General features: G+C 51.1%; 1 protein-coding gene across 1 annotated transcript in view; it reads left to right on the top strand.

Moving 5' to 3' along the window:
* The first annotated feature begins 8,714 nt into the window (after window positions 1–8,714).
* Window positions 8,715–12,063, top strand: part of HMOX1 (heme oxygenase (decycling) 1) — a 5,815-nt gene continuing 2,466 nt past the window's right edge. The window contains exons 1-3 of the mRNA XM_010005773.1: window positions 8,715–8,747; window positions 9,072–9,192; window positions 11,584–12,063. The exon at window positions 11,584–12,063 is cut by the window's right edge and continues 1 nt beyond it. Coding sequence (XP_010004075.1) covers window positions 8,716–8,747; window positions 9,072–9,192; window positions 11,584–12,063 — 633 coding nt within the window. The 5' untranslated portion in view covers window position 8,715. The remainder of the gene's footprint in view (window positions 8,748–9,071; window positions 9,193–11,583) is intronic.

Here is a 12,063-nt window from a genome sequence, read left to right as displayed (position 1 = left end):
GGGGGGAAGAAGCGGGGGGCCAGGCTGTGCTACTGACATATGTATGGCTGTGGGTAAGCAGCTTACACTAGGCACACCCCGCATGCCAGCCTCTAAAATAAACTCCTTCCCCCCCCCAAATCCCCTGGGTTTGCTGTTTTCCACCAGCACAGGAGAAGCCAGGTGCCCACCCAGCACTGCAGAGAGCAGTGTTCCTGTGCCTTGATTCCCCCTGCTATGGAGCAGAGACTGTCCCGGTCCCAGGGCAAACAGCCACACCATTCTCCATGTCCCCAGGTCAGCAAGGTGGGCAGCTTTCCCAACATGAGACAACAAGTCTTCTGGCCTTTCCCGGCCCTTTCACCCCCCACCCCGCTGGCCCCCCAGCACAGCTATAGAGTGCTGGGAAGCACAGCTGGAGGGGGGAGCATTTTGCCTCTGCCAGTGATGCCCCATGTCCTTGGTGGGACTCCCCACTCTTGTGTGAGCCTCAAAACCCCACAGCCTGCCTCCCGATCATACCGACTCACCCTTTCCCCAGCGTGGGCGTCCTGCTGAGTCAGGGTCACGCCGGGGCACAGCATATTGCTGAGTCAAGGTTTAGCCTTATGGCTGAGGGGCTCTTCTGCTGAGTCACGGTGGAGCAGGGTCCACGTGAGGCTGTTTTTTGCTCAGGGGCTGCTTCCTCTGCTCTGCTTTGAGATTGCAGCTGCTGTTCTTGGCCCCGGTCCCTGCTTCTCTGGACAATCGGAGAAATCTCTAGAAATAGCCCCGGCTGTGCAGCCCCGTGAGGGAGGAGGACACGCATCTCCCACACCGCAGGGGCAGGGACCCATGGGGGGGTGATGTGGAAACCACGGTGGGTGGTGTTGGGGGGGGGTGTGGGTCTCACTCTCTTTGCAGAACTTGTTTTTCAGCTCCATCTCCTCCCATCCTCTGAGTAAAAGGCGTGAGCTGTGCCACAAAGTCGTACTTGTTGCATATGTGTGACTTTCAAATCCAGATTTTCAGTTTGTCCAGTCTCCCAGTCACGGCACACTTTGCTTTACACGCTGTAGCACTGAAACAAGGGAGGCGGCTTGGTCTGAAACATTTGCCCAAATGGTACTTTGCCCTGCTCATTTCAACACCTCCATTTTGCTCTCAAAGCAATTCCCCAGCAGGGCACAAGCTCCATCCCTGCCAACACTGAGACTCTGAGGAGTGAGGTGGGCTCTATGCAGTCTTCCCTACAATTTCAGCCCAGTGCACCTGTAACCTGGAGACCTTCTTCACACTTCATGTCACTACCTGACCCTGGGTCTCTGGTTGCAAAGCAGGCATGTGCCTTGCAGGGTTCTCCCTGCCTGCCCTGCTCCCAGCCAGCCCAGAGCTCTCCCCTTGCTCATAGCCATGTGCTGGAGACGCATGCATCCACACATCTATAAAAATATGTATTGCAATCTGCACTTCCTATTTTTTTGTCATGCTGGTTCTCTTAAGCCTGAGAAATCTGCCTGCACCTCCATTTCCCCACCATGCCGGTCTACGGGCTTCCCACATACGGGGTTTGCCTAGCACACCCATGTATGTCTATAGGGCTCTTCCAATGGTACCAGCAATGCCAGCCCAGAGGACACTTGCAGTGCCTGTGCTCCCCATGGGGACCTGCAGTGCCTTGTACTCCTGACCTCCTTTTTTCCACCTGCACCTTTGATCTGGGCTTGGATGGCTCAATGCTGACTGCAGCAAGCACAGGCAGTTCTGCCCTTTGGTAAACACAAACTAACACATGACACATCCCTGTGTGCTCCTGCACGGACTCCCTTCTTCAGCAAGTGGCCATAGCAACTTCTTTTTTTTTTTTTTTTCCCCATTACACAGCAAATCCTGCTTACTGAGTCAGCTCTCCGAGTGCACACCAGGCGGCTGGATTTTGCTGTGTCACGGTACATTTCTGTGTCACTCTGTTTGAGAGAGCCCATTAACCCCTGGGAGCAGGGAAGGCTGGTGTTCCCGGGGTTGTGTCTCCCCTGCGGAGCTGCCAGGAGCTGCTGGCCTGAGCCCAGTGTCTGAGGGCACTTCCCACACGGGTTCAGGAGAGCTGACTTGGCAATCCATGACTGCCTGTGTAACGAGACATTTCTGACCATAAATCTGTTGGCAGAACATGCTGTTAAATCTATAAAGAGGAGAAACCTGCCCACCCCTTCCCTTATCCCATATGCAACACTAACTTCCTGCTGTTGTTAACCATTTATCTTCACCATCTGCTGATTAAGCATTTTCTCAGAGGTTGGGCTGGGCAGACAGAGGCTTTTAAGCCCAACAGGAACTATTACAACTATCTTGCCTGAGGCTACTTGGTTCACCTTTGCTAGAAATCTCCTGGGCAGTTTCACTGGTGGCTGTAGCACCAGTCAGCCACAGTTCTCTGGAAGGATAGGAGATCATAGGGCTTCTGGTAGGAATGTCAGAGACCACAGGTCTGACGCTTCAATGAGGTCCAAGCAAAATCTCCGTGGGCGTCCTGCTGAGTCAGGGTCACGCCGGGGCACAGCATATTGCTGAGTCAAGGTTTAGCCTTATGGCTGAGGGGCTCTTCTGCTGAGTCACGGTGGAGCAGGGTCCACGTGAGGCTGTTTTTTGCTCAGGGGCAGTTTCCTCTGCTCTGCTTTGAGATTGCAGCTGCTGTTCTTGGCCCCGGTCCCTGCTTCTCTGGACAATCGGAGAAATCTCTAGAAATAGCCCCGGCTGTGCAGCCCCGTGAGGGAGGAGGACACGCATCTCCCACACCGCAGGGGCAGGGACCCATGGGGGGGTGATGTGGAAACCACGGTGGGTGGTGTTGGGGGGGGGTGTGGGTCTCACTCTCTTTGCAGAACTTGTTTTTCAGCTCCATCTCCTCCCATCCTCTGAGTAAAAGGCGTGAGCTGTGCCACAAAGTCGTACTTGTTGCATATGTGTGACTTTCAAATCCAGATTTTCAGTTTGTCCAGTCTCCCAGTCACGGCACACTTTGCTTTACACGCTGTAGCACTGAAACAAGGGAGGCGGCTTGGTCTGAAACATTTGCCCAAATGGTACTTTGCCCTGCTCATTTCAACACCTCCATTTTGCTCTCAAAGCAATTCCCCAGCAGGGCACAAGCTCCATCCCTGCCAAGACTGAGACTCTGAGGAGTGAGGTGGGCTCTATGCAGTCTTCCCTACAATTTCAGCCCAGTGCACCTGTAACCTGGAGACCTTCTTCACACTTCATGTCACTACCTGACCCTGGGTCTCTGGTTGCAAAGCAGGCATGTGCCTTGCAGGGTTCTCCCTGCCTGCCCTGCTCCCAGCCAGCCCAGAGCTCTCCCCTTGCTCATAGCCATGTGCTGGAGACGCATGCATCCACACATCTATAAAAATATGTATTGCAATCTGCACTTCCTATTTTTTTGTCATGCTGGTTCTCTTAAGCCTGAGAAATCTGCCTGCACCTCCATTTCCCCACCATGCCGGTCTACGGGCTTCCCACATACGGGGTTTGCCTAGCACACCCATGTATGTCTATAGGGCTCTTCCAATGGTACCAGCAATGCCAGCCCAGAGGACACTTGCAGTGCCTGTGCTCCCCATGGGGACCTGCAGTGCCTTGTACTCCTGACCTCCTTTTTTCCACCTGCACCTTTGATCTGGGCTTGGATGGCTCAATGCTGACTGCAGCAAGCACAGGCAGTTCTGCCCTTTGGTAAACACAAACTAACACATGACACATCCCTGTGTGCTCCTGCACGGACTCCCTTCTTCAGCAAGTGGCCATAGCAACTTCTTTTTTTTTTTTTTTTCCCCATTACACAGCAAATCCTGCTTACTGAGTCAGCTCTCCGAGTGCACACCAGGCGGCTGGATTTTGCTGTGTCACGGTACATTTTGCTGTGTCACTGTTTGAGAGAGCCCATTAACCCCTGGGAGCAGGGAAGGCTGGTGTTCCCGGGGTTGTGTCTCCCCTGCGGAGCTGCCAGGAGCTGCTGGCCTGAGCCCAGTGTCTGAGGGCACTTCCCACACGGGTTCAGGAGAGCTGACTTGGCAATCCATGACTGCCTGTGTAACGAGACATTTCTGACCATAAATCTGTTGGCAGAACATGCTGTTAAATCTATAAAGAGGAGAAACCTGCCCACCCCTTCCCTTATCCCATATGCAACACTAACTTCCTGCTGTTGTTAACCATTTATCTTCACCATCTGCTGATTAAGCATTTTCTCAGAGGTTGGGCTGGGCAGACAGAGGCTTTTAAGCCCAACAGGAACTATTACAACTATCTTGCCTGAGGCTACTTGGTTCACCTTTGCTAGAAATCTCCTGGGCAGTTTCACTGGTGGCTGTAGCACCAGTCAGCCACAGTTCTCTGGAAGGATAGGAGATCATAGGGCTTCTGGTAGGAATGTCAGAGACCACAGGTCTGACGCTTCAATGAGGTCCAAGCAAAATCTCCAAGTGACCTGGATACGGACTGGGCCCTGCTTTCCTGTGCCCACTATGCCCAGAGCAAGTTGCTCTGGGCAGTTTGTTCCTTCTGCTCAGAGCACACACCTCCTTCCCCATGCATTGCTCTCAGGTGTCAACATCCCACTTCTCTTCTAAGAGACGGTCCCTCACAGATCACTGACAGCACACTTGGTGTCATTAACCTTCCCGTACTGCATAGCAACAGCACAGCAGAAACAAAGCAAGTCCTCCCTGCAGGGCACTGGATGGAGCCAGAAATGCCCCAGGCCAGGGACTGCAAAGATGATGACACACCACTTTCAGTTCTCCTTCCATCTTGCTGCAGAGCTTTTGGGCCTTTCTGGAGAACTGGGCCCAGTCTCACAGCTGCTCCATCCCAAGTAACCTTGATAGCTAGAAACCAGATGGCTTAAATAAGTTATGGGGCACAGCTTGACTGCCTGCATCTAAGGAGAAGCTCACAGTGGAGGTGAGCTGCAGTTAGGACCTTATCTGCTATGGAGCAGATCATCCTGAGTGCCATCAAGCAGCACGTACAAGACAACCAAGGGATGAGGCCCAGCCAACATGGGTTTAGGAAAGGAAGGAGGTCTTGCCTGACCAATCTGATCTCCTACTATGACTGGGAGACCTGCCTAATGGATGAGGATTCAGTCTACCTCAACTTCAGCAAAGCTTTTGACAGAGTCTCCCACAGCATCCTCCTGGAAAAGCTACCAATCCACAGCTTGGACAGGTGCATCCTTTGCTGGGTTAGAAACTGCCTGGATGACCAGGCCCAGAGAGTGATGGTGAATGGAGCTGCATCCAGCTGACATCTGATTACCAGTGGTGTCCCCCCAGGGATCAGTACTGGGCCCAGTCCTATGCAGCATCTTTACTGACAACCTGGGTGTGGGGTTTGAGTCCACCCTTAGTAAACTCATGGATGACACCAAGCTGGGGGGGTGTGTTGATCTGCCAGAGGGCAGGAAGAAGCTGCAGGAGGACCTGGACAGGCTGGGTCGATGGGCCGAGGCCAATGGCATGAAATTCAACAAGACCAAGTGCAGGGTCCTGCACTTTGGCCACAACAACCCCAGGCAGCACTTCCGGCTGGGGGAAGAGTGGCTGGGGGGGGGCCCACCAGAAAGGGGCACGGGGGGAGTGGTTGTGACAGCTGGTTAAACATGACCCAGCTGTGTGCCCAGGTGGCCCGGAAGGCCAATGGTATCCTGGCTTGTATCAGGAATAGTGTGGCCAGCAGGAGCAGGGATGTGATTCTCCCCCTGTACACAGCACTGGTGAGGCTGCACCTCAAGTCCTGTTTCCAGTTCTGGGCCCCTCACTTCAAGAAGGATATTGAGGTGCTGGAGCAGGTCCAGAGGAGAGCAATGGGGCTGGTGAAAGGACTAGAGGGAAAGTCTTATAGGGATGGGCTTAGGGAGCTGAGGTTGTTTAGCCTGGAAAAGAGGAGACTCAGGGGGGACCTTATCACTCTCTTCAACTACCTGAAGGGAGGTTGAACTCAGGTGGGGGTCAGGCTCTTCTCCCAGGCAACTAGTGACAGGGTGAGAGGACATGACCTGAAGCTGCACCGGGGGAGGTTTAAGTTGGATATTAGGAAGCACTTCCTCACAGAAAGGGTGATCAGACATTGGAATGGACTGCTCAGGGAAGTGGTGGCCTCCATCCCTGGAGGTGTTTAAGGAAAGGCTGGATGTGGCACTTAGTGCCATGGCCTAGCCGATGTGATGGTGTTAGGTCATAGGTTTGGACTTGATGATCTCAGAGATCTTTTGGAGTCTCAATAATTCTGTGATTCTGTGATCCCTTGTGACCAGCCCAGGAGAAACTGAAGTTTCAAGATTTGGAAGGAGATGCATTGGCTCCATGTCCTGGGCAGTGTGGTTATGAGCCAGGACTTCTACCTGGGAAGAAGTATCCTACCCAGAATGGCAGTGACATGACAAGGCACCATCTCTCACATCCACATCTACCTCAACCCTGAATGAAAGGAAGGAGGAGGAACTTTTGGATACATCCTTTTGAGTGCCTGCAAGCATGCAAACTCTGGGAAGAAGGTAGGCAGGCAGGGGACAAAAGCACTGGCCTGAAAGCAACCAGGAAGGAACTAGGTGCATTACTGGAGCTGCAGAACAAAGATGAAAGGACCAGGCCTTGAAGGTGGGTTTTTTTTCATATTACTTAATAAAATGAATAATATTCTTCATTTTCATATTCTTATATATTTCCTACTTCCCTCCACTAGAACTAAAGGTTCAATCTGTGTTCCAGCTTCCCATGTCAGAATAGGACACACTGAAAAGGACAGGAAAGGTGAGATTTAAGGAGCAATGCCAGAGGAAAAGGCTCATTTTGGGGCCATCCCTGTGGCAAAATGGCATCAATGTCTTCAGGAGGGGCTGGCCATGAAGCCTGATGCTCTCATGGACTCTGCACTGGAGCCCTCTCTCAAGGTACGTCACACTTGCTTCAAAGAGTCACACATCCTGATATATTTATTTTACCTTACAGAAAACCAAGCAATTCAGCAGCAAGCTGTCTGCAATGGCATGGGGGTAAGAGTGGAATGTGTTTTTTAAAGCACTGTTGCTTTAAAAGACAAAGAAAGACAGGAAAAGTCTGGCTGAGTCAGCGTGGAAACGCTGAGTAATCCTTCCTGAGTGCTGCACCACATGCCAGATGTCTGCCTGAGACAAAAAAAAAAACAAAACAACAAGAAAAAAAAAACAAGTGTAGAAGCACATTTCTTCCAGGACATCCTTCTAACCTACAGCACCAAACCCAGCTGTGCCAGGTGTAGGTGCAGGGACAGGAAGACATGCAAGGCAGGTGGCTTGGACCACAACATCCACCAGCAAAGCCCCAGAGTAGACACGCTAGAGGGGACAGATGGACAGAAGATGCCTTTGCCTTCCTGCCCAGGCTCTGTCTCCCTACCACCTCATGCACGGCTTCAGTTTGGGATTTTCTCTCCCCTACAGTGGCAGAGGAATGGTGGCTTTAAGAGCCCAGCTCTTTGGGTTGAGCACAAGGTATGTTCTTCTCCGAAGTACAGCTGGCAATGCATCGTCCATCCTGGCCAGCCCTGCTTGCAGCAGCTCAGCCACAGCTGGAAAAGAAGGGCTCAGCTTCATCTGCTGGCTGCCTCTGACCACTTCACCAGACAAAACAGCAGAGCAGCCAGATACTGGGAGAAGCACCTTGTCCAACCCTCTTTTTCCTAATCAGAGAAATTCTTTGCTTTTGAAAGTCTCTGCAGGCTTTCTCGGTTTCCCTCAAGTCTTGTATCACATCCTTTCAGTCCACCAGCTACCCCAGCCTTCAGGGCATCTAGGGGGTGACATGCTATTCTCCGAAACTGCCCTGCACACAGCTGTGCTAATAGCAGGAGCCAGTTGTCACACAAATCACACAGTATTTTTTCCATGCACCAGGAAAGTGGGAATGCTCCTTTCTCTGTGCACCAGCACAGGCACACCTGTGCTGGCTCCGTGCAAAGGGACAGGGCTTATTCCCCAGTGCCCAGCACTCTGCATGGGCAGTTCTGGTGCGTGCATGTATCACAGCAGCCCCCCATGCCCAGGACTGGCACACACCCCAGGGTCCTGCTGCCAGAGACTCTCTGGAGATGTGTACAGTCACGGGAATTAAGATGTTTATACCTGACTTGTGCTAGGGCAGATGAGGATGGGTGTTCTCTTACCTCTCCAGGCAGGGTGCAGCCAGGACACAGACTAGGGAGAGGAGGCTGCCCACCCTGCCCCAGGCACTGCTCCTGCAAATCCACCCCTCCTTGTCCAACCCCGCTACCCTCAGCACAAGGAGCAGCTCCTGCAGCACTTGGGCTCTGCCTGCCCACAGGCACCGCGCCGAAAGGGTTACAGAGCCGGGAACTCTGCAAGGAGAAGCTGTGGGACATCCTCTTGTTTGTGCTTAGTAGTCAAAACTCATCAGGTGACTTCCTTCTGGTCCCTCGGGGCTGCAGGGAGAGGACAGGGTGGCAGCCAGCGCCGGGAAAGGAAATGCAGTCGTGTTGCAAGAAGTTTTGCACACACTGAGGTCAGCGGTTCGGCTGCTCACGTGGCCCGGGCTGTATAAAACTGGATGCGGGAGACGGGCTGCCCAGCTCAGAGGCTTCTCTGTCCTGGGAGCTGAGAGGAAGGAGCCAAGCACGAGCAAGAAGGAAAAAAAAAAACCACAACCAACCAAACAACAACCAACCAAAACAACAGGGAGGAGTGAAACGAAGTGGGAAAACATGGAAACTTCCCAGACGCACAGCTCCGAAAGGTGAGAATGGGACGGGAATGAAAAGGGAATTCTTTGACAGAAGAGTATTGTGTTTCTCGCCCTGCTTTTAGGTCTGCTGTGCTTTGCCTGTTTCTGCTATGCAGGGAATGGCATGCTCCTGCTTTCGCTTCTGGATGGGGTCTGTCTGTCTTCCCTGCTCGGGACAGCACTTGGGATGCTGGTGCTCCCCCTCTTCCCACCCATGGCTCTCGGGAATCCTCTGCTTTTCTTCCTGCAATCCCCCTTTTTATTCCTGGAGAGCTAAAATCACTTTTTCCGGAGGAGAGCGACAACCCTGACATCTGTTTTGCTGCTGTTCCTCAGCATGTCCAAGGACCTGTCAGAACTGATGAAGGAAGCCACCAAGGAGGTGCACGAGCAGGCAGAGAACACTCCGTTCATGAAGAATTTTCAGAAGGGACAAGTGTCACTCCAGGAGTTTAAGGTACTTTGTAGCAGAATTGCTCAGGGATGGGATTTCCTTGCCAGGAAATAAACTGCTAGGTCGGGTGGGCTGCAGGGGGAATAAAGGGGGAGGAGGGGGATGGTGCAAGTAAGGAGGTGCTGTCTGGTATCAGCATCTCCTGGGCAAGACATGATCTTCCTCAAACTGCAGCACAGTAAGATCTTACAGGCTCCTCTGGCAGAAGGCAGGGCAGAACTGTGTGCATCACGATGGGCAGCCAAGCTGAAACTGGATAAAAAGACAAAGAGGCTGATGGGATTAATTCAGTTGTTTTTCTGTTTTCTTCATAAATGCCTGCATATTGATTATTGGCAATGATAGCTGAAGGAGACATGGCTATGTGCAGATACTTGAGTTGCTGAAACACCCCAAAGAGGGAGAATACTAAATTTACAGTGCTCTAACCAGCTACAACTAGAAATAGTGATGGTATTGTGAGAAATTGAGGATGTGGGATCATCTCTGGCACTGAACTTTGCAATGTTTCCATTGTCACTTGGCTTATACCAGAGCTGAGATCATGAACACTAAGAACTCAAAGGCAGACTGAGTTTGAGCAGGCTATGTCTGCCTCTAACAGGTAGGAGCCTGTTGTTTTTCTTAGGATAAAAGAGAAACATTTGCAAATATTAGTCTGCACCTAGCCAGGCTTGATACATGATTCCTGGGATCCAAGCCACATAACAAAGCGATGAGCAAAAACAAAGCACACACCTTGGGCCAGAAATTCCTGGGAGGCTACAGGATGTGACGCCTGGGCTTGCAAATAACAGCTAGCAATCCAACCTGTGGTTTAATTACTTTGTTGTTGAACTGTTCCTTGGCAAATAAATCCACAAGAGCAGGAAAAAGCCTACTTATTTCTGACAGGTGGCATTCAGGGTACTTAGTCCAGCAGAAGTTTAATCTCAGGTGCTAACTTCCTGCTGTTAGAACTGCAGCACAGGTGAGGCAGTGAACTTTGAGACAAGCTGGCAGTAAGGTTTCTTCAGGTTTTGAAGAAAACAACTCAGTTTATTAGAAGATACTTACATGCTGTTAGGGAGAGTCAGATGTGACGTGGGTTTTAAGATGTAATGGCAGTTTTAAAAAGCCACATTTCCCATTAAACCACTATCTGCTTCTGAAAACAACCAGTCAAGTTGTACTTTCTTATTTGTTAGGCAATGTTCCCATATTTTATTTCATTTCCAGTAAGCCGGATGGCAGGTTATTGTTTAAAAACCTCTATTTTTATTTACTCTCTTGGCAAAGGTATATATATCTGTGCTGACACATGACTCCCCAGGATCTATTTGCTTCCACAACCAAGCCACTGCCTGTGTGTTTACCAAAGTCCTCTTTGCTGACACACTGGGGAAAAGTTGAAACACGACTCTTTTACTGCAGAACTGATTGCTTTGTTGGAGAGTAAACTGCTTTCTCTCCTGCCACCTTAATTCCGTTCTTCCCCGCCTCTCCCACCTCCAAACCTGACTCACCTGAACTGCAACACCTTCGTGTTTTACCCTTTGTGGCTGATAAGGGATTCCAGTGTAAGGAAGGGGTTGGGTAAATACGTCTACAGCCTCTGAAAACAGAAAGCCTGGGGAAGGAAAGAACACAGCTAGATTGTTTTAGGCCACGTGGAAAAGCTGGCAGAGAAAATAAAGTATCACATAAGCTAGGGAAAAACAACAACAATGGTTTCAAAATAGAGAGGAGAACACACACCCTCAGAGCACTCCTTCACAAAGGCATCTTTCAGAGGCAGGCTGTGCTTCCAGCCCCCTTTTATCTTGTCTGCTGGGGGCAACTGAGGGGGCAACCCTGTTCACAAATCTAAATGAGGAGAGCAGTGGTGCCCCAGCTCCCAGGACGGTGGGATGCCAACATGATGAATACACTGAAAAATGAATGGGGTGTGTCATCATCTCACAGGGCCCCACAACGGGAAGCCACATCTTGAAGCATTTAGATTTGAACAATGCACCAGAAAATATACCTTAGGGAATACCCTCTCTATTGACTGAGAGAGGAGATGAATAGACCAGGCATGATTTAATAGGACTCCAGTTTCTATTAAATGAAGCTGCAAGACCTTTAACTTCAAGGTGAAGGCAGCAGCTTTTAAGAGCAGATAAGACCAATATCTGCTGCAAAGGGCTTAGGTCTTACCTGGTGCTGCCTCAAGCAGAAGGGGAAAAAGGCTAAACAGTGTCTCACTGCACCTTGCAACTCTGTTTTCCACATGGGAAACCTGCAACACCAAAGATGTGCATGACTCATCCCAGGTGTGCCCACGAGTAAACTTTTTGTTAATAGGATTTGTCCCCCCAGACCTGAAGAAGACAGATGCACCTGTAGCTCATCATCTTCCTTCTCTTTCAGCTGGTTACAGCATCTTTGTACTTCATCTACTCTGCTCTGGAGGAAGAGATTGAACGTAACAAGAACAACCCAGTTTATGCCCCTGTGTATTTTCCGGCGGAGCTGCACCGGAAAGCTGCCCTGGAGGAAGACTTGGAGTACTTCTATGGCAGCAACTGGAGGGAAGAGATCCCGTGTCCTGAGGCTACTCAGAAATACGTTGAGAGGCTCCACCATGTGGGCAAGAACCAACCAGAGCTCCTGGTGGCCCATGCCTACACTCGGTATTTGGGAGACCTGTCTGGGGGACAGGTGCTGAAGAAAATTGCCCAAAAGGCCCTCCAGCTGCCCAGCACTGGAGAAGGGCTGGCTTTCTTCTCCTTTGATGGAGTCTCCAATGCCACCAAGTTCAAGCAGCTCTATCGCTCCCGCATGAATGCCATTGAGATGGATCTTGCCACTAAGAAGAGAGTCTTGGAGGAGGCCAAGAACGCATTCCTG

Source organism: Chaetura pelagica, unplaced genomic scaffold, assembly GCF_000747805.2.
Source record: "Chaetura pelagica isolate M959 unplaced genomic scaffold, ChaPel_1.0 scaffold79, whole genome shotgun sequence".
Taxonomy (NCBI): Eukaryota; Metazoa; Chordata; class Aves; order Apodiformes; family Apodidae; genus Chaetura; species Chaetura pelagica.
Note: the sequence above shows the minus strand (reverse complement) of the source record. Positions and strands in the feature narration are given on the sequence as shown.